The following is a 22191-nucleotide window of genomic DNA, read 5'->3' as shown; positions in this document are numbered from 1 at the left end:
CAAGACTTCGTCCACAATATAAGGGCCTGTCCATTTAGGCTTAAACTTTCCCCTGGGATCATAAACCGGTGCCCGAAAAGTTTTCAACACGAGGTCTCCTTTCTGCAAGTCTCTGATGCGAACTTTCTTGTTAAAAGCTTTCTCGATACGGCGCTGATATCCTTGGACATGATATAGAGCTTTTAACCGTTTCTCATCAATCATGTGAAGCTCCTGGTATCTGGCTTGTGCCCATTCTGATTCTGGCAAGTCAGCCTCCATCATCACTCTCAAAGAAGGAATTCGCAGTTCTACAGGCAGGACAGCTTCCATTCCGTACACCAGTGAATACGGCGTTGCACCTGTGGAGGCCCTGATTGACGTCCTGTAGGCCCATAGAGCATACGGGAGCTTGCTTGACCAATCTTTGTAGGTTTCGGTCATTTTGCTGATGATAACTTTGACATTCTTATTGGCTGCCTCGACAGCTCCATTGGTTTGGGGCCTATAGGGCGAAGACTTGTGGTGCTTAACTTTGAACTCTTCGCATAAGTGTGCCACCTCCTTCTTGAAGTGAGATCCGTTATCTGAGATCAGCTCATGCGGTACTCCATACCTGCATATGATATTTGCTCTGATAAACCTTGCAACCGAAGCGGAGGATAATGAGGCATATGAAGCTGCTTCTACCCACTTGGTGAAGTAGTCAATGGTGACCAGAATGTACTCATGTCCGCTCGATGACTTCGGTGATATCTTCCCAATAATGTCTATTCCCCATACTGAGAAAGGCCAGGGCGATGTAAGAGAATGCAACTGAGATGGCGGCACGTGAATGAGATTAGCATAAATTTGGCATTTGTGACACTTCTTTACAAAAGCATGACAATCTGCTTCCATCGTCGGCCAGTAATACCCAAGTCTTGTGATCTTTCTTGATAGCATTTTTCCATTCATGTGTGGTCCACAGACACCTTCATGAATTTGTTCTATGATTTCAGCGGCTCGATCTTCATCTATACACAAAAGCTGGATCCCATCGAACGATCTCCTATATAATTCTCCACCACATATGATAAAATTAGAGGCCAACCTCTGAAGTGTTCTCCTCTCTTTTCCCGTGGCTTCGGCTGGATGCCCCTTGCCCGAAATGAGATCTTTTATATCTGTGTACCATGGCTTGCCGTCTGGACACCTTGCTGCTATTTCTATTGCATTAACATGTGCCGGGGCCCATTGCAATCGTACTGCTAAAGGCTGAACCTCCATCGTCGCAGATAGTTCCAACATCAAAGCTAAAGTAGCAAGGGCGTCAGCGAAATGATTCTTCACTCGAGACAGGTGAGTAAATGAGATGTTTCGGAATTTGCTGACCAGAGACCCCAAGTACTCGTGATACGGGATCAGTTTATCTTCTTTTGTTCTCCAACATCCTTTGGTTTGACAAATAATCAGGATCGAGTCTCCGAATACATCGATGTCTTGGATGTTTAAAACCAGAGCCGCTTCGAGACCAGCAATGCATGCCTCGTACTCCGCCATGTTGTTTGTACACTCAAATTGTAGCTTGATTGATACAAGGGTATACTCCTTTCTCGGCGATACCAGTACTGCCCCTATACCACGACCTTGCTTGTTCACAGCTCCATCGAAGTACATAGACCAGGTCGTCCCTGGGGCTTCGTCTTCTAAGGTCATTATCTCTTCATCTGGAAACTCTGTTTTCAAATATTCAACCTCTTCTATGGGTACTTCAGCCAGCTGCTCTGCTACTACCCGCCCCTTGATTGATTTCTGAGTGACGTAAGTGATGTCAAACTCAGACAATAATAACAGCCACCTTACAGTTCTTCCAGTGAGAGCTGGTTTCTCAAACAAATACTTCAAGGGATCCATCCGTGAAAGGAGTGAGACCCTATTTGATAACAAATAATGCCTCAGCCTTTGAGTAGCCCAAACCAGCGCCAGACAAGTTTTCTCGAGCAGAGTATACTTCTGTTCATACTCAAGCATCTTCTTACTGAGATAATATATAGCCTTTTCTCGCTTCGACTCTGGATCTTGCTGGGCCAACATGCATCCCATCGCTGTATCAGTCACAGACAGGTATAACAACAATGGCTGGCCTGGCGTAATTGGTGACAACACTGGAGGCGAGGTTAGACACAACTTGATCTTTCCAAAAGCTTGACACTCTTCGTCCCATTTCTTCGATGCATTCTTCTTCAAAAGCTTGAAGATCGGCTCGCAAATAGTAGTCAACTGCGCTATGAATCGTCTCAAGTATTGCACCTTGCCAAGAAATCCTCTGATTTGCTTCTCCGTTTTTGGGGGAGTCATTTCTTGAATAGCTTTTATCTTCTAAGGATCAACTTCGATTCCTCTCTGACTCACCAAGAAACCCAATAACTTCCCTGATGTAACACCAAACACGCACTTGTTTGGGTTAAGACGAAGCTGATACTTTTGGATACGCTGAAAGAACTTCCTCAATGACACAACATGCTCTTCTCTGGTCTTAGCCTTGACTATCATGTCATCCACATAAACCTCTACTTCTTTGTGCATCATATCATGCAACAAGGTAGTAGCAGCTCTCTGATAAGTCGCTCCTGCGTTCTTGAGTCCGAACGGCATCACTTTGTAACAATATGTTCCCCATTCAGTTATGAAAGCTGTTTTGATCATATCTTCGGGCGCCATCTTGATCTGATTGTATCCTGAAAACCCATCCATGAAGGAAAGCAATGCATGACCAGCTGTATTGTCCACCAGGATATCTATGTGCGGCAGAGGGAAGTCATCCTTCGGACTTGCTTTATTCAGGTCTCTGAAGTCTACACACATACGAACTTTTCCATCCTTTTTAGGCACTGGTACTATGTTTGCAAGCCATTCAGGGTATTCCACCACCTCGAGAAAACCCACTTCTAGTTGCTTAGTAACCTCATCTTTAATTTTCAAGGCCCACTCAGGCTTCATTCTCCGAAGCTTCTGCTTTTTTGGCTTGGCACCCGGGATTAAGGGAAGCCGATGTTGGACAATGTCTTCACTCAATCCCGGCATGTCTTTATAGGACCAAGCAAAGACTTCTTTGAATTCCCTAAGTAGGTCAGTTAATTCCTCCCGTTCCTCAGGGGATAATGTTTTACCAATTCGTATTTCCCGAGTTTCGGTTTCATCGCCAATATTTATGGTCTCGATTTCTTCTTCAAGTGGCTTTGCTCGACGCTCCTCCCCCTGTTTAATCATATACTTGATTTCAGGGGGAGTTTCGTCGGCATCCTCATCCGAGGAGGGTTCTTTATTATTATTATTATTATTGAATTCATCAGATAAAGAAGCAGACACAGAGACATACTGAGAAGAGATATTCATTTCATCAGAAACTGCAAGTACATCCTCGGACGCGCCTAACTCAGGCTCAACATCAGACTCGATAAGGGAAGAAACAGACTCGGCATCAGTCCCATCAGTGGACTCGAGCTTAACAGTAGCTACATCAGACAACTCAAACTCAACTTCAGACACATCAACAGACTCTGACTCATAACCAGACTCCATAACATTGGAAGACTTATTGACAAGAATGTCATCATACTCCATAACAACCTGAGGAAAGACATAAGAACTCCAGTTTGTGAGGTCTCCTTCAGCTGAGGTGATCATGGCTTGCGGATTCAGAAGCGGCGCATCTTCTCCGATCATAGCTACAACCGGTGAATCGATCTTAAACAGAGATTCCAGAAGGTACGGATCCATAAGGTCAGCCCAGTCTGATTCAGATTCCTCTTCATTGATCTGCAAGGAGGGGAATTCATCTGGTAGTTCCATCTCAAAGAAGATCTCAAACCCTGGCAGCTTTTCATGGGTTATTGTATCGACCCAAGGCTCAGCAAAACCACAAAAGGCGAAATCCTCCCCTTCTTTCCTGTAATGTCCATTTCTCAACAAACTGTAAAACCTGCTCGGCTCATCTATCCCCAAACGACGAAGCTCAACCTTTCTGCGCATATACTTCTTCATCTCACTGATCTCTTCATTTGTAGGTTCATAGCCCAACCCAAACAATCCAATTGCTTTACCCATATTCGGCCACTCAACTACACCCTGATGGTGGCGACCTAACCCGGCTCCTGGAACATAGCCCTGCTTGCGCATCATTCAGACTACTACGGGATTCGAGCTTGTAAGGAATGTGAGAGGTTCATTCATAGCTTCTTCCACTGATATAGCTGTGACCTCCAGTGAGAAACCAGTCAGACTGACATATTCATTCTTTTCTAATGTGGCCGGGATGATGAGCTCCTGAGAAATTTGGCCAACTTCTAGATCTGGGTCTCCTCTAACTGTTATCACACTGTTACCCTTGATGAATTTCAGCTTTTGATGCAATGATGAAGGTACAACTCCGTATTTATGAAGCCAAGGTCGGCCCAAGAGCAAATTGAATGATGGTTTAATGTCCAACACCTGAAACTCAATTTCAAACATACCACCTCCAATCTGGATTTCCGTGGCTAAAGTTCCAACAACATCACGCCTCGTACCATCATAAGCCAAGATGCCTTGTTCAGAAGGGATGAAATCGCCAGGTTCAAATCCTAAGGCAGTAGCGGTACTCAGAGGACAAACATTCAAAGCGGATCCATTGTCAACTAAAACCTCAGGAACTTTCTTCTCATTACAGAAAACGGTGACTCGGAGCGGGCGGCTATGATTGCGACCTTCGAGAGTCAAGTCTTCATCAGTGAAAGACAAGGTTTTGGAAACCCGGGCCATAGCTACAAGTCCGACCAACTGATCCGGAGTGATATCGACAGACACTTTAGCGGCATTCAGCTCTCTAAGTATAACCTCTCGGTGCTTTGCAGAGTTCATAAGCAAACCCCAGATCGAAATATTTGCCTGAGTTTTCTTTAACTGCCGGAGGAGGTTTTCGTCTTCTTCATCTGACTTCGACTTAAACAACTCTGATGCTCTGGCCAACTCAGCGGGATTCTCAACCCTTAACTCGGCTGGCTTAAAGACACGCCCGCCGCGAGTAACATGGCGGACCTCATCACAAACAATCTCCAGGTCCTCTTCATCAGGCTGAAAAACATAAGGACGAACTTGATGATCCCCCTCATCAGGCTGGAAAACATAAGGAGTTCGGGCTTCCTGATCTTCCTCATCGGGCTGGAAAATATATGGAGTTCGTGCTACTTGATGGACAGTGGATTCAACATTCTGATAGACACATGGGTAAATCACCTGGCCTTCCTCATTAGGCTGGAAAACATAAGGAATTCGGGCGGTGCGATTGATGACAGGCTCAGCAAGACACTCTTCTTCCTCTTCTTCAAAATTTAAGACATAGGGAGTTGCAGGAGTTATGGCACAAATAAGAGAGGTTGGATCAACAAAGGGTTTGTCATCAGAGATGGCTCCTATCTCAGGTGGAGGGGGAGCGGTATGTCTGGGTAAGGGATTTCGAGTAACGTTGGGTTCAGGTAGAACAAGGTCACCCACTGCTAGCAGTTTCTCAATTCTGTATCTCAGGGCTATACAACGATCAGTATGGTGTCCAGGACCTTGGTGGTACTGACAGAACTGGTCTTCTCTGAAACCTCTGGGAAGAGGGTCTGGGGGAGGTCTTGGTGGTAAGAGTTCAATTACACCATCTCTGACAAGATTTCTCATGATTGAAGAGGGGGTATAGGGCAACAGAGTGAACTCTTTCTTTGGCCTTTGAATGGGCTTTTCTCCTCCCATCACTATATTTCTTGGAGGCGGGCGAGAAGTCCCCAATTGATTCACTTCTTTGGGAGCAGTGATAGTTCTTTTACCCTCCTTCAGATTCACGTAATGCTTCAGAACTACACCCTGTGCTAAAGCATCTTCTGTCATGTTCCCGGTGTGGATGAAATGCTTAAAATCCGGATAGTACTGAGTAGCCATATACTGCGCATAAGGACTGGAGAGATTTTTGACAATAATGCTGAGCTGGTCTTCTTCAGATGGGCGGTTAGTCATCTGAGCTGCCTTTCTCCTCCACTTCTTAACAAAGGTACTGAATGGCTCATGGATCTGCTGCTTGAGCATTTTCAGGTCTCGACGAGTGACCTCAACCCCTTCATCATAAGAGAATTGTTCAATAAACTTTTCGACAATGTCTTCCCATGTCTTGGTATAAGCTGAATCCAAAGTCAGAAACCATTTACATGCCACACCTGATAGAGACATTTGGAACAATTTAGCCATCTGCTGAGAATTCAGGCCGTACTGCTCAAGCGCATTGATGTACATCTTCAGATGACTTCTAGGACTCCCAGATCCGTCATACTTGGCAAAGTTAGGGATTTTGAACTTGGGAGGGAGAGTGATGCCAGGGAAGATCGACAATTCAGACATGTCTATTTTCCTTGGATTGTGATTTTTCAAATTCAGAAGCTCGAGAGCCAACTGGTCCACTTTCTCAGATAACTCCTTCTCTTTTCCGGCTCTAGCAGGAGATGGCGGAAGATTTTCCTCAGCGTACTGCTCCTCATCGTAATCAAAGGCAGGAACTTGCATGGATCTGACTGGGATATGGACTCCAGTTGGAGGATTCTGGACTACAGGGTCCTTCGAGGTTGAAGACCTCTCATTCGCCTGACCCTCCAGACATGTCACTTTTTCTGTAAGGGTTGACATCTGTCTGGTAAGGTTCATCATCATTTCTCTCATTTCAATCATGAAACTGCTCTCAGTAGACTCAGCCATTAGGTCAGGATTAGAAGATACTGGTGAAGCAGAATAACGACTTAGTCTCGATGTTTGACGAGACTAAACCGGCTTAGAATCGGTAACCTTTCGGGGAGCGATGTTTAAACGATCGGGTAAGACTCCTGCCATGGACATCACAAACACTAGGTTTTAATAAGAGGTAATCATATGACAATATTTCATGCAAATTGAAACAAAAGATTATACAGATGCATCATTTCCCTGGGTAAAACCACCAGCAAAGCAATCGTGAGAAGGGTCACGACGGCCTATCACACCTAAAAGAGTTGCCATTACACTCAAGGTGTGTCGGATAAAAAGAAAAATCTGACAGCATAACGGTCTTACAAAAGGGTCATGGCATGGTCAACTCATGGTTTATCAATACTCCAAAGGATAGTGATTACCCTCAAAGTTTTTAGCTAAAATCCGGCAGCATAATGTTAGTACATGGAGACAGGGTAACGTAAGCACATGATTTGTTAACAAGCCTGAAAGGATGATGACCACACTCAAGGTATTCAGAGAAAATTCGGCAGCATGACGGCCATACTAGGAGATGTGGTATGGTAAGCACATGGTTTGTTAACAAACCTAAAAGAATAATGATGACTCCAAGGTTTTTAACAAAAATCCGACAGCATAACGACTGTACTAGGAGGGTCTAAGCAACTAAACATGAGGAGTACGCCGTCATGGTCAATATAAAGCAGGGCTCTCAACAAGAACACACACTCTGGTAGCGATAATGGCAAGATAGACTCACAATCGACATGTGGAATGGGATTTGATGAGGATCAAACAAAGGATCAGGCTCATAGAAGATAGATCAGGCTAGAAAGATGATGAAATGAAACCAATGATCTGATCATAATCTGAAAGACGGATAGATAGGGATAGCAGATTAGGTTAGGAAGGAAAACCTAACGTAAAAAAAATATACCCTAATCTAAAAATCAATACACACATATATATACATCCTAACCAGGGGCACCAGCCTAGTCTGCTCTAACAGAGTCAAGGAGGTCTCGACTGATGACAGACTGATGAGTGTACTAGGACCGTGTTGTAGCCACGCAAGGTGAGCTACCCTAGTCTACAAATGGGACAAGGTTCCTAACTCTAGGCTTCACATGTGTAAGCAACACATGTTCGTCCTCGTATGAATGCAATATATATAAACACGGGTACTTCCTAGTGGGGTTTCACTAAGCCAGTAAGTATATACATAATATATAGAACAAAGTAGGGCTCCAGACTCAATCTATTGGGCACTATGCATATGAACCATACTTAATATGTATAACAAAAGTACGCCCAATGTTATACATAGTATGCTTCATTGCTCATCGGCTGCTGTAGACAAAAGTACGCCCAATGTCTACGGCTGCAGCACCGGCGCATAGCTTGGAAATAGATTCAACAGTACCATCAGGGTGTAATAACATCCCAGTCGGGCACGCATTGAATCTATCCCGTGGAGCCAATAATGAAAAACAATGAGAGACCATGAAAGAAATAAAAATATGACAATGCATACTGTGCAGTGTGTGAATCCCTTGTTTTAATTACGCACCTGTCTGGTGCCCCTGGATTCTAACGATAGAATTCCCATTTAAAATGATTTTAGCTCAAATTTCACCAAAGTTAATAAAAATGGCATTTCAACAGAATTAGGCAATGTTTCAAGAATTCCCCAGCAGAGTCGCCAGCCTGTGGACCCCGATCCCGAGAGGACGGTGAACGAGGGACGTGAGATCCCCCCTCTCAATCCTCTGAGACCTCCACCATGTGAAGGAGAGCTCCACCAAGGAACTCTCGAAATGGTGCCACTCACAGCATGGGTGGCGATACAAATGAGATACCTCTCGATTCAAGGACTAGCCCGGAACCGAGATGTACCTATAACAAAGAAGAGTCGCCATCCAGGGAAGTAGGCCCTGGATCCCATGAAATACTCTGTTGCAACGGATAACCAGAGATACAAAAGTCCGTGCCTGATGACGAATGGGGAAGGTATTAAGCGCCCCCAATTCGCCCAAGTGCAAGCACCTGGTCTCTTATGTCATTTTTAATTAATTTTGAAGAATTTTGGACTAAAATCATGTGAAAAGGGAACGAGTATCCCCGAAGAAACGTCTATCTAAGCATGCATGACCCGGGGATGGGCAAAAGAAAATAAACATCCAAATCCTAACTCACCGCATCTAATCCTAACCCATCACATCTAGGAAAGCAATAACATCCGCACGCACAACTACAGCTAAGCAGATAATCAAGATAAGGTGAATAAATGCTACAACTAAATAGGTGAGAGGACAGATAAGCACAGCAGTAAACTACCAAAGCAATAGAATAAACACACTAGCATGCGAGCCTATGTAAGAGATAATGCTAAGAAAATAATAACCAATCTCGTGCTAGAAAAGTAAGCAAGCTAAAGTAACACATAAGGAGTCGAAGATAAACACACAATGAACTAAAAGATACAGGGAAAGAAATGAATCGGAAAATCAACGGTACATGAGGACCGAGAATGCCAGGGAAAAGAAAATAGAACACACGATAGGCTCAGAGGGCGATTCAAAAGGAATCAAGCCCAGCGATCCTAATCTGCTGAAGATCGGACAAGTCTCGCGATCGTCATGACCTATCGTTGGGCTCAGCGAGGACAATCCCTGTAAAGGGGCCACGCTACGTCATCGCCCGTCCCAAAACCCGATAAAACGTCGGAAAGCCGATAAAACCAGCAAACTATGATCAAAATCGGAAATGAAATGAAAAGAAGGCTCCGAGTGACCTGGCAATCACCATCCTTGCCCATTTTGGTTTTTGTATTTTTGAGAAAGCTTGAAAGATATTTTTGGATGCTGAAATGATTTTTTTCAAGGATTTAAATGATTTTATTGAAAAGTTTGACTGAACTTGGGATGACGATCCCAAGCTGCCTACGTACCCTGTGAAAAGGGATCAAGCCAACGTAGTTCGAATCAGCTTTTCGAAAAACGCTTTGAGTGCTTTTTGATATTTTTTGGATTTTTTTGTTATTTGATTGAAAGGGGGTTTTGGCTCAGGAGGTTGCCGTCCGTCGTTGCCTAAACCCGACGATGTGTTCCCAGGATCGATAGAATCCCGGAACTCAAAAAGGATCCTGAGGAACGTGCAAAGAATAGTCCCGAAAAGGGAGGAAACCCCTCAAACCCTGCGAAAATCCTGAGATGAGGAAAATGAGAGGAAGGGCAAGGGGTTGGCTCAAGAAACATTCCGTCATCGCCTGAGCCGAAGGGAAGCTTCCGAGAATGAATGAAACCTTAAGAAAATTGATGCAATAGATTACATCCAATCATAATGCTATCGAATACTCGCACTAAATTCATAGGCTACGGCAAGAAGGATATCCCCAAGGAAAATAATTAGCCGACTCATATGTCCGCACCATACCATTGAAAACTTGAGAGATCGCAATATCTAAATGAAACTAAAGGTATGGACCCTAGCCTACCCCACAGTGTCCCATTGCACATACTCCAAAATCACGAAAAGAAACAGAACAGGGAACATGCTTCATAAAATTCATTTAAGAAATAAACTCTGTGACATGGTTCAAAATAAAATACATGATTTGTGGTGTAAATACATTTATCAGAACATGAGGGCCTAATATCATTTCCCACAAAACAGTTGAGAAGGCAAGCGGAACAAGAACCATATAAAGCATGCATTAAAATGCAACTGTGCAGCTAATATTTTCCACTAAGGATAGAGGAAAGGTCCTTTTAAGCTAGCAAAATAGGGACTACTATGGATTGATAATTACCAAGTCACCTGTAAAGATAGTTTGATGCAATTACACACATGGTAGAACTTCTATTAGCATCCTTTAGTATCCTGCCCTGATGGAATCATGTAAAACCAGACTAAATGACAAGAAATGCTCGCACCATGGAATGATGAATTAGGCTTTCTAGAATTTTAGACCAAGGAGCAAACGGTTGGAACACCCAAAATAACAGAGCGCCAAGCATGCATTCTATCATTTCAATTGGCAAATTGGAAATGGGATTATTGGAATCCAACTACCGATTCCTCAGAGCAATCAAATTGGGAGAGAATGAAAATCAATTTTAAGCAATCACATATGCAATATAGTATTGAAAATTGAGCCTTTGAGAAATTACCCGGCTACTTGCAGAGGTTGCAGAGGAGGATGGATTGGGTCTAGGATTAGGACTTTTGTAGTTTTGATGAAGCTCTGTCGCTGACGGATGCGCAGCTGCCGGACCGGATCTGAGATGGGGTTACCGGATTCCGGCAAGGATGGAAGAGGGTTTGATGGAATATGGGATTTGGGGCTTTGATGGAGATGAAAATGGGAAGGGGAGGTAGCTGAGGCAGAGGAGAGAAGAAAATGGGAATGGGTTTGGGCGGCCGGTAGGCGCAGAGATGGTGGCCGAGGATGGGAAGTGGTCGGAATGGGTTTGGGTATAAAATGGAATGGAATGGGATGTTGATGGTGGTTAGGAGAAGATGATGGTGGTGAAGCTCGGATTCCGGCCGGATTGCCGGAGATGGGAAATGGCCGGAGATGAGGTTTCTCTTCTCTCTGCAAATCCTCCTTCTCTCTGCTTCTATTCTCTCCCTCTGTTTTCTCCACGAAAATGGGTTGAAAGGAATGGTGATTGGATTTTGGGTTTGAGGAGGAAATAGAGAAGATAAAAAAAGGGGAGATGTGGCTGTGAAGGAAGGGAGAGAAAATGGGGTTTCAAGGTTAGAGTTATGGCCGTTTGGTCGGATTCCGGCAAGGTTGCCGGAATCAATGGAGAGGGTGATGTTGATGGATGGTAAGGACGAAGTGGAGAAGGAAGAGACGAAGGTGGCTTGGTGGGTTTGGAGATGGAATATGGGGTTTGTTGCAGAGAATGGGTTTGCGGTTTGGGTTTTGCTGGGAAAAGGGGGTTTTGTTGGAAATTGCAGAGATGGGGTGGAGGTGGCCTCACCGGAGAAGATGGTGATGGCGAGGTTGCAGAGGTGATGGCGGCTGTTGATGTGGGTTTGAGAGATGGGTTTAATGGTGGTTGGGTGAAGGCCGGCCGGAGATGGTGGTTGGTTTGCAGGTTTTTATGGTGTGGTGGTGGTGGTGGATGAAGGAGATGGGGATGCCGGTGGGGAGGTGGCTGGTTGAGGGGTTTGGTAGTGGTGGCCGCCAGGGAGTCGCCTTGCCGGAGGTGGGGAAAATGGTCGGTGGAACGAGGTGATGGTGGAGATGACAAGAACGGTGGAGATGGGGGAAAAAGAGAAAATGGGCTCGGGTTTCCGGTGGAGGTCTCGCCTGAGAAGGAGATCGGGTCTCTTTCTCCCTCTTTCTTCTGCTCTTCTCCTCCTTCTCTGCCTCCTCTGCTGTGTATCGAAGCTCAGAAAAAAAAGAAAAAAATAAAAACCCCTCTCAACGAGCTCTTGTGGAGTTTTTATATCTAGGGTTCTTCTTTACTCTAATCCTTGCCATTCATTTTGTTGCCCCCCTCATCTCAACCATCCATCCCCTTCTTTTAATCCTGATGCCCTCTTAGAAACCCTAAAAATCTAGAAGGCCCTAGTCTAATCCAAGCCCTACACTTTGCCTTGTTAATCCTACAGCCCATGTTCATTGCTTGCAAAGGAAGTAAGACTTCTTTTACTAAAACGCCCCCCAAGATAAGGTGATTTTTCCCTCCTACCCTTATGCTCTATTTGCCTTTTCTTCTCACCCATGGGCACCCTTGCTTTGCTAGCTCACCCTACATCTACAAAGGAAATATACTTGCCTCCCCTTTCTTCCTCGGACAGCCTACCTTAGCATATTTGCTGCGCTACAGGGGGGGTGCCAACACCAAAATTCTGGGACATTTCGTAAATTTCATAAGTTTCATAGAATTGGGACGATTAAACGAGGGTTATCAAGAGTTCTGGGGATCATCCAGGCTTCTAAGGGTTTCAACAACGATCTGCAGAGACATTTTTCAGGTTCTTTTGCATTGAAGGCTTAGTTCTTCTGAAATTTCGGGGATATGCTTCAGGCACTTGAAACTTGACATTTGAGACTCGAAAATTTGGTTTTGGGACTCAGATTTTTGGGATTTATTCAATTGTTGGGAAATTTGGGTCAGGTCAAAATGGGGTGTCTACAGGATCCCCCCCCCCAGCCCCGCCTGAAAACCCGGTCCGGTAGGTATTGGAGGTTTGATTCGCGACTCCTACAGCGCTCATGTTCTTTTCCGGTTCTATAGGGATCTGTGTCTTTAATGAAGCAGAAGCTAGAGCCCTTTTGTGGGGTCTAAGGTGGTACACATCACCTTTCTCACCCGTTGATTATAGGGGCAGACTTGTCTAATGTCATAGCTTGGGCTAGCACATTAGCTCCAGGACCGTGGAAACTATCTAGCATAATTGAAGTCAAATTGCGGAGTCTCTTGAACCATTAACAGATTGACTGAAAGTTTACACTATCAATTTTGACAATTATAATCTGACTAGAATAGTTTATTTTCTGTGGCAACACACCTCAAGGTTAGCAGGAACTTTTTACTATGTAAAATTTCCACCTAAAAGCTTATTAAAATATTTGGATTGGGCTTACCCTAACGAAACACCACAAGCAGCAAGTTGTCCTGTTAGTAGTCTTTCAATATTTCCTTATGGTACTCTTTCAAGACCCAAGCCCAAACTAATTTTGATATGTTTTTATGAATACATAATATTTGATTTTCATCGTGAGAGCACTTCAATTATAGGTGTAAGAAAACCTAATTTCTTTTAATATATACCTACACTAAGAATTACCTACAACTATCAAGAAAATGAGCCTCATATTCTTTTCTGGAGCTATAGAAAAGGTGGTTTTTTGTTTGTAGCTGCACCATGGACGAATCTGCAACAATTATGTACAGTTTTTATAACAGACAAAAGTGCTGATTTTATGCTTAGTGAGATGGATGGAATGCTGATTAGTACAATATCGAATCAATCAAGCCGATGGTGGCTGGGATTCTGATTAGTACAATTAAAAATGTTGCTGATTAGTGCAATTAAAAGTGTTGATTTATTGACTACACGAATCATCAAATATTTTGGAAAACAACCAACATGAAATTGGTTATCTTTGCCCTCTTGCAATGTTCAGTAGAATTTAGTTAAAGTTGATAGCTCACGAGTTGTGGTTGTGGAACTACAAATCTGAGCTACAGAGAGCAGTCTGTTGAAGATTGCGTTGACTATCTTCAATTCGGACATTGTTGGGAACATTGTAGAACTATTTTAAGAGATTTTATCTCTACCCTACTTACAGCTGATAAAAATAGTAAAATGACCACCAACCATGATTGGATATTGGAGAGCCAAGAGAAAATGCTTCCAGAGATGGAAAAACTAAAATGAAAAGACATTGCCAAACATGAAAATAACCCAAAAATCCTTTTCACTTTAAGCTGCTTGTCATCACGACGCTTGCACATGATTCATTCTACTGTAGAGAATTTGTTTCCTTTAACTGTTGAGAATGTTTTGATGCAGGTAGGATAGAGATAGAATCCCAAATGTTCCATGACAATTTCAAGAGAAACAAAATGGGCATGAGAAGGTTTATTGTCTTAACCCCAGTATCCTACTATCAGTCATACTTATCTATTTATGTTACTTCCTGCTTCATTTTCAATCTTTCCATGACAAGTTGCTCCGTAATCAAGGTCCTACTGTTATCTTATTTTGCTGAATTATTCCATTTTCTCTTTAGGGAATCCTAGCTGCAGTCTCACTGCAGCCAATTCGTAGGACTATGCACTTGGAAACATCATCTTTTGCTCAATTACTCCATTTTCTCTTGACGGAATGCTAGCTGCAGTCTCACTACAGCCGATTCGTAGGACTATGCACTTGGAAACATCTGTGTCTATCAGAGGAACATGTGATCTGTTTGTGTTCTATGACATGGATGTTTTGGCATTCATATGCACACTATGAGCAGGGGACTCTTCCAACGCCATCGCGTGTCGTTGCCGAGGACCATGGCCTTTAATTGATCATTGACAGATCAATTAATTTTTAGAAACTCAATGACACTTATTTAAAAATTTAAATGTCATCATATAATTAAAAAATTAATTTAAAAAGTTAAAGAAAATTAATTTAAAGAAAATTTGGAACAAGTTTCAAATATAAAACAAAAAACTCAACGACTCCAAGTATTTTATGAAGAGTTCTACTATAACTATTGTAATATCATCACATAAGACGAAATAGTATCTCTCCCAATATTTTCGTAAAAAATGCTTCAACAAGTTAACGTTTTTCCTTGCAAATTAATTCATATGATTAACGTTAAATTAAGTGAATTTCATAATAAATTGAAAACCCGACCTGAATTAATTTTTATTGGGAGGGGGTTTTCAATTTGGGATTATTCTAAATGGATTTGACTTAGTATTTCATTTGTATACCTTTGAGAGAACAAAGTTGCTTATCTTCGGTGCACACTCTCTTTACTCTTTCTCTCATTATCTTTTATTCGTGTGCATTCTTTGTTTATCTTTCCTCATGCCTGATTGTTGTAAATTTCAATTGTTTTAATTTTACATTAATAAGGGCAAAAGTCTTTAATTCCCAATTCAGCCCCCTCTTGGGTTGCTATCTCTTTCTGTCTGGGCCTTACATTCCATAGCAAGGAATTTAGACATCCAACGAGACTAAAAACAAGCGTGCTGATATCAAAGATTATCTCCACTGAATTTGTAATGCCCAAATTAAAATCAACATAGAAATACCATCTAGCTAAAATAGAAATGCAATCTACCTAAATTAGAAATATAATCCATTTTGAAGACCAGTAATCCTAGATATATTATGATGATTCTCAAATATGTCTGAGGGATCGGACGGGTGCAACAAAGGGTCCCGATCACAGGCTATTCTTCCCGTGACCTCCACCAACAAACAACAGGTTAGGGACCACCCGAAGTTTTAACTCAGAGGAACTCTTCGACACTCAAGTCAGTGTTGAGATCAAACAAAAATGAGAGCACGGAGCAAGGAAAACTCAAAGTTACCCCAGTGTAGTGTCTTTGATCCCATAGGGAGCTGATCCCCTTGAACAGAGGAGGGTTCCTATTTGTAGGAGGCACCACTGCACTGAGTGGGATGTGTCGGCGGTAGGGCACCATGTATTGGTATGTTGAGGTTTCTGAGTCGTGGTGTATCTCCTGTTGTCGGGTGTGAAAGTCTTCTCATAGTGACAGCGCTGGGATTTGATTCTTACGAGATCTTTTATGATTAGGATGCGTACAGATTTTCCTAACCCCCTTCTTTCTTACGGTAGTGCAAGGGGGTTTAGGATTTCGTCGATCCCATCCCACATGTCATAATCTAAGGGGTCGCTTTCCTTCCATCGAATTGGTGCAAAATTTTTGTGTACATTGATAAGCCCGCGACTTCTTTGTGTCAGTAGTAGCAGTCGGAGAAGTAATGCTTGCACTCCGATCGAACTGTTAGTTCTTTTCATGGTGCTGATTGATTGCAATCTTTGATATTCCTAATATTTTCAGTATTTATTTCTCAAGATACGATGAGCTGTGCATCGATGCAATATAGTAAGCGTGCACCTTCCCGAGATTCGGGGAGGGGAGCCGGGTTCGCAGGCATGGGAGATAGTACTTTGACTAGGATTGCTTGTATGATACGTAACCCTTGCGATAACTTAGGTGTGGTTTCAATGAGGAGGTCTATAAAAAGAGACCATGGGGTTCTGCCTTTAGGCATTCCATCTTCTACTTTTTTTCTTCACTTTTTGGGACACTGCTGGCGATGGTGCCGCGTGCCGTATTATGAAGGAGAAGTGCATGGTCGAGACGGTACACTCGCACAAAGGAGCAGGTAGGTTTTCCGGCGACGGTACAAACTACCCAAAATAAAATAAATCTGTCCCCATATGAGTAATCATAAACACCTACTTTAGCAGAAAAATACCGTACAAATTATGGAATTTTGTTCTTAAACATTTTTCTCCTTATTTACTTCGGAAACAAAAAATATTCGTAAAATTTCTTAACATTAACTCGAAGGTCTCTCCGGGTAAAAGTTGAACAAAAATAGTTCATGTGGCAGTGACATCCTAGCCCTGCAGTCTATAGAGGAACGGCATATTTAGGAAACATTTATTGGCTGGAGGGTTGTAATTATGCTATGGAAATGAATTTTGGCACACAACCTACTTACATTGTGGCCCATGACATGGACAGTTTGGATCATCCTACGATGTAAGCCATACAGTACTTTAAAAAAAAAGAATACTCACTATCAGGGCTTACACTATATAAAAACTCTCATAATCACATGATTTCTCTCTAAATCATGGGGAAATCGGTCAAACGGGCCGGGTGAAATGAGTTAAAAACTGATTATTGGTGACTCACTATTGGTTCTCAAAATCCAAAACAACCCGGCTTGAGTTGAGGTGGTCAACAATTTGTACCATATCAAATTGGGTCAGCCCGACCCAACCCAATCCGAATTGGGTCGACCCAACCCAACCCGAATTGGGTCGGGTTGACACCCAAGTTGCACCCCTAACGATGACGAAAAAACTACTTTTCCTTATTCACTATGTACGGGTCAAATTACAGAAATGTTGATATTACGAATGCAGGACACCTGTAAAAATATTGACTAATTTTGGATACCTTAACAGGAACAACAATCATGGAAACCTCTATAGATTGGACGGCTAGGATCAGCCTATGGAAATGTTTTACGGGCACAACCTACTGATGTTGTGTTCCATCACATGGACAATTTAGATCAACCTATGATGTGGTTTAAATCATTTCCCTCTAAAATATTGTGGTGCTAATGTCATTTTTCTTTAAATATAAAAGAGAAGATGGGTCCGGGTCAAACGGGCGGGGTGAAAATGACCCATGAAATTTTACGGGTCATTGGGCTGGACGCACACCCGGCCCGTGCGGGCCAGGTCGACCCGCGGGTCACTAGGATTTTTTATGTTTTTGTTAAGATTTTTGTGTGTGTAGGGATTTGCTAGCCACCTTCTCCGAGGCTACTTCTCGGCTTGTGGCACATCCTTTGCTGCAAAGATCGGCAGAAGTACGATTTGTGGAAAGGTGACTAGCAATAAATAATAATCATGCGGATACTAAGTTTGAAATGAAAAATTACCGGAAAATGGAAGCAGAGTAGAGAAATTAAAAAAAAAAATAGTAAAATATGACAATTATGGAAAAAAGTACAAAGCAAAATTAAGAATTATGACAATTACTGACAAAAAGGCATAAAAAGGAGACAGCTTGCCTTTTTTTTTAACTCATGTGCAAGGGCATATGAGAAGCGGAAATGACGAAAAAGAAGCAGTGAAAAAGGAGATACGTGGGTGTTTGATGGGAATTAAGGCGGACTCATAAGGCAATAGCAGGAAAGAACGTGCCGAAAAATATAGGATTCCCGCTATTAGTATAGTAAGGATTTCGGAAATTTTAAAGATAATTTGGAACAAGTTTCAAATATAAAACAAAAAACTCAACGACTCCAAGCATTTTACCAAGTGTTCTACTGTAACTGTGAAATCAAATGAAAAAGTCGTAAGAGGTCGTGCGTCGTTGGAGCCCAGCTGCGCATAAGAAGCTTGACTTGGAAAACCGCCCAAAGTGGAAGTCCCTCTGGTCAAGTGTTCATAACCAATCGATCAATCAGCTCAAATGTTAATTGTGCATTTGCAAACCATTGATCTGCAATAAAGATGGCGGCTATTTTTACCTTTTGTCTCTACGGTTTTGGCAACCATCTAAATGCCGAGATAGGACTTCTTATTTTAAGGCCTGTCATAGTATCATTCCCCTCTTTTTGGATTGAAGAAAAACATTTTTCAGAGAATTTTTTTGCCTTTGAATTTTTCTTTTCCCTAATCTAGAGGAAAAATATACGATTGTAGATGATTTAGGCAGATATCATCATAAAATGTCTCTCTAAATAAAAATTGAATAGGGTTCGTTCAAATTAAATCTTTCTTTGTAAAAGATGTAAGAAATTTTAGAAATATTTTTCCTTTCCAACATTTTCCAAAAAGTCCCTAAAACTAACAGGAGTCAATTTCCTAGATTAAAAATTTTAAAATGACAAATTTGCCCCTCCCAACATTTAAGCCCTTTTAGCCCATTTTCCATTTCCCCTCCAATATTTTTGCGAAAAGTTAGCAAATAAGATGAAATAGTATCTCACCCAATATTTTCGCCAAAAATGCTTCAACAAGTTAACGTTTTTCCTTGCAAATTAATTGATATGATTGATGTTAATTTAAGTCAATTTCATAATAAATTGAAAATCAGACCTTAAGTAATTTTTATTGAGAGGGGGTTTTCAATTTTGGATTATTCTAAATGGATTAGAGTTAGTATTTCATTTGTATACCTTTGAGAGAACAAAGTTGTTTATCTTCTATGCACACTCTCTTTACTCTTTCTCTCGTTATCTTTTATGTGTGTGAATTCTTTGTTTATCTTTCCTTTTACCTGATTGTTGTAAATTTCAATTGTTTTAATGTTACATTAATAACGGCAAAAGTTTTAAATTCCCAATTCAGCCCCCTCTTGGGTTGCCATCTCTTTCTGTCTGGGCCTTACATTCTATAACAAGGAATTTAGACATCCATCGAGACTAAAAAGAAGCTTGCTCATATCAAAGATTATCTCCACTGAATTTATAATGCCCAAATTAAAGTCAACATAGAAATACCATCTAGCTAAAATAGAAATGCAATCTACCTAAATTAGAAATATAATCCATTTTGAAGACCAGTAATCCTAGATATATTATGATGATTCTCAAATATGTCTGAGGGATCGGACATGTGCAACAAAGGGCCCCGATCGCAGGCTGTTCTTCCCGTGACCTCCACCAACAAACAACAGGTTAAGGACCACCCGAAGTTTTAACTCAGGGGAACTCTTCGACACTCAAGTCAGTGTTGAGATCAAACAAAACGAGAGCACGGAGCAAGGAAAGCTCAAAGTTACCCCAGTGTAGTGTCTTTGATCCCATAGGGAGCTGATCCCCTTGAACAGAGGAGGGTTCCTATTTGTAGGAGGCACCACTGCACTGAGTGCGATGTGTCGGCGGTAGGGCACCATGTATTGGTATGTTGAGGTTTCTGAGTCGTGGTGTATCTCCTGTTGTCGGGTCAGGGCGAAAGTCTTCTCATAGTGACAGCGCTGGGATTTGATTCTGACGAGATCTTTTATGATTAGGATGCGTACAGATTTTCTTACCCCCCTTCTTTCTTACGGTAGTGCAAGGGGGTTTAGGATTTCGTCGATCCCATGCCACATGTCATAATCTAAGGGGTCGCTTTCCTTCCATCGAATTGGTGCAAAATTTTTGTGTACATTGATAAGCCCGTGACTTCTTTGTGTAAGTAGTAGCAGTCGGAGAAGTAATGCTTGCACTCCGATCGAACTGTTAGTTCTTTTCATGGTGCTGATTGATTGCAATCTTTGATATTCTTAATATTTTCAGTATTTATTTCTCAAGATACGATGAGCTGCATCGATGCAAAATAGTAAGCGTGCACCTTCCCGAGATTCAGGGAGGGGAGCCGGGTTCGCAGGCATGGTAGATAGTACTTTGACTAGGATTGCTTGTATGATACGTAACCCTTGCGATAACTTAGGTGTGGTTTCAATGAGGAGTTCTATAAAAAGAGACCACGGGGTTCTGCCTTTAGGCATTCCATCTTCTACATTTTTTCTTCACGTTTTGGGACAGGCGATGGTGCCGTGTGCCGTATGATGAGGGAGAAGTGCATGGTGGAGACGGTACACTCGCACGATGGAGCAGGTGGGTTTTCCGGCGACGGTAGAAACTACCTAGAATAAAATAAATCTGTCCCCATATGAGTAATCATAAACACCTACTTTAGTAGAAAAATACCCTTTAAATTATGGAATTTTCTTCTTAAACTTTTTTCTCCTAATTTACTTTTGAAACGAAAAATATTTGTAAAATTTGTTAACATTAACTTGAAGGTCTCTCCGGGTAAAAGTTGAACAGAAATAGTTCATGTGGCAGTGACATCTCCCTCCACTCCACAACTGGTACAACACTACTCCAAACCCTCTCTCTCTCTCTCTCTCTCTCTCTCCAACATGAACGGTTGGTGTAAACTGTACACTATTTGATGGGCCACAACTATTTACATTGTGGCCCATCAAATGGACGGCTTGGATCATCCTATGGTGCGGACCGTACACTTCAGTTTGAAAAATATGGGTGGGGCCTCCAATCGGGCCTGAATTTTTCTTGGATTTTTTTTCTTTCCACGGATTAGAGGGAAAAGATATGTTAATTGTTAATTTAGAAGGATATTAACATTAACTTAAAAGGATGTTTGGCGTGGAGTTTTCTCTCTCTCCGTTGCTTTCCGAAAATGCAATGATAATTCAGTCTGGTTCTTCTCAGGCATCTATGGTCCTTTGTCATCCTCTGAGAAGTGTCTTTTTTGGGAAGAATTAAATCAGATGCGACGCCTATGCTCCGCTCCTTGGTGTATCGGGGGGGATTTCAATGAAGTTCTAGGATCAAGGGATCGCCTTGGGGGCCAGCGAGTCACTGCGGGTATGAGATCTTTCGCTGATTTCATCGCAATCAACGAGCTCGCAGATTTACCTTTGGGTGGCTCCTCTTTCACCTGGGCCAGAGGTTCGAACCGGAGTCGGCTTGACCGATTTCTTCTCTCGGGTGACTGGTTGGCAATTCTTTCTGAAGTCTATCAGCAGGCTTTACCCCATTCAGTTTCCGACCATTGCCCTCTCCTTTTGTCTCCTAAAATGGAGTTCTGGGGCCCACCCACCTTCAGATTTGAATTAGCTTGGCTGGAAAATCCCCAAATGGAGGCTCTCTTAGTCCGATGGTGGTCTGAAAGCGTCTTCGAAGGTCCAGGGGACGTAGTTATAGGCAAAAAATTACGCTTCATTAAGGGGAAATTAAAAGAGTGGGATAAGGAGCAGAAAGAAGTGGACCAAGGCAGGAAGAGGATTCTTGAGGACAGATTGATGGAGATAAATACATTGGCAGAGAGTGGTTTGGCCTCGGCGGAGGATTATGAGCAACAAGGAAGGATTAATTCAAGAGCATAAAGAGTTGTTGATGCTTAAAGAAATCTCTTGGCGCCAAAGATCTCGAGTCAAGTGGTTGTTGGAGGGAGATAAAAACACAGCCTTCTTCCATGCCATGGCTAGTGCTCGCAGAAGAAGGAACAGAATTAAATCCTTAGAAGTGGAGGGGGAGATTGTATCTGACAGGGAGCAGATTATTGAAGAAATTATTGCATTCTACAGATCTTTATACTCAGCTGATGGGATGTTACCCCAATTCCTCAAGACATTTGTTTTGCTAGCTTAAGCCTGGAAGCCTCAGCCGGATTGGAATCCCTTT

General features: G+C 42.4%; 2 protein-coding genes across 2 annotated transcripts; one reads left to right on the top strand and one right to left on the bottom strand.

Moving 5' to 3' along the window:
• Window positions 1-4143: 4143 nt before the first annotated feature.
• On the bottom strand, window positions 4144-6726 carry LOC143889991 (uncharacterized). Its single transcript, XM_077394446.1, has one exon. It carries the CDS (start codon window positions 6724-6726, stop codon window positions 4144-4146), a length of 2583 nt encoding a protein of 860 aa, XP_077250561.1.
• A 14549-nt stretch (window positions 6727-21275) lies between these two features.
• On the top strand, window positions 21276-21893 carry LOC143889988 (uncharacterized). Its single transcript, XM_077394432.1, has one exon. The coding sequence runs from the start codon at window positions 21276-21278 to the stop codon at window positions 21891-21893; it is 618 nt and encodes a 205-aa protein (XP_077250547.1).
• Window positions 21894-22191: the final 298 nt, after the last annotated feature.

The sequence above is a fragment of the Tasmannia lanceolata genome, unplaced genomic scaffold, assembly GCF_043159265.1.
Source record: "Tasmannia lanceolata isolate RefF3 unplaced genomic scaffold, GAP_Taslan_0.1 ptg000002l, whole genome shotgun sequence".
In the NCBI taxonomy this organism is placed as follows: Eukaryota; Viridiplantae; Streptophyta; class Magnoliopsida; order Canellales; family Winteraceae; genus Tasmannia; species Tasmannia lanceolata.
Note: the sequence above shows the minus strand (reverse complement) of the source record. Positions and strands in the feature narration are given on the sequence as shown.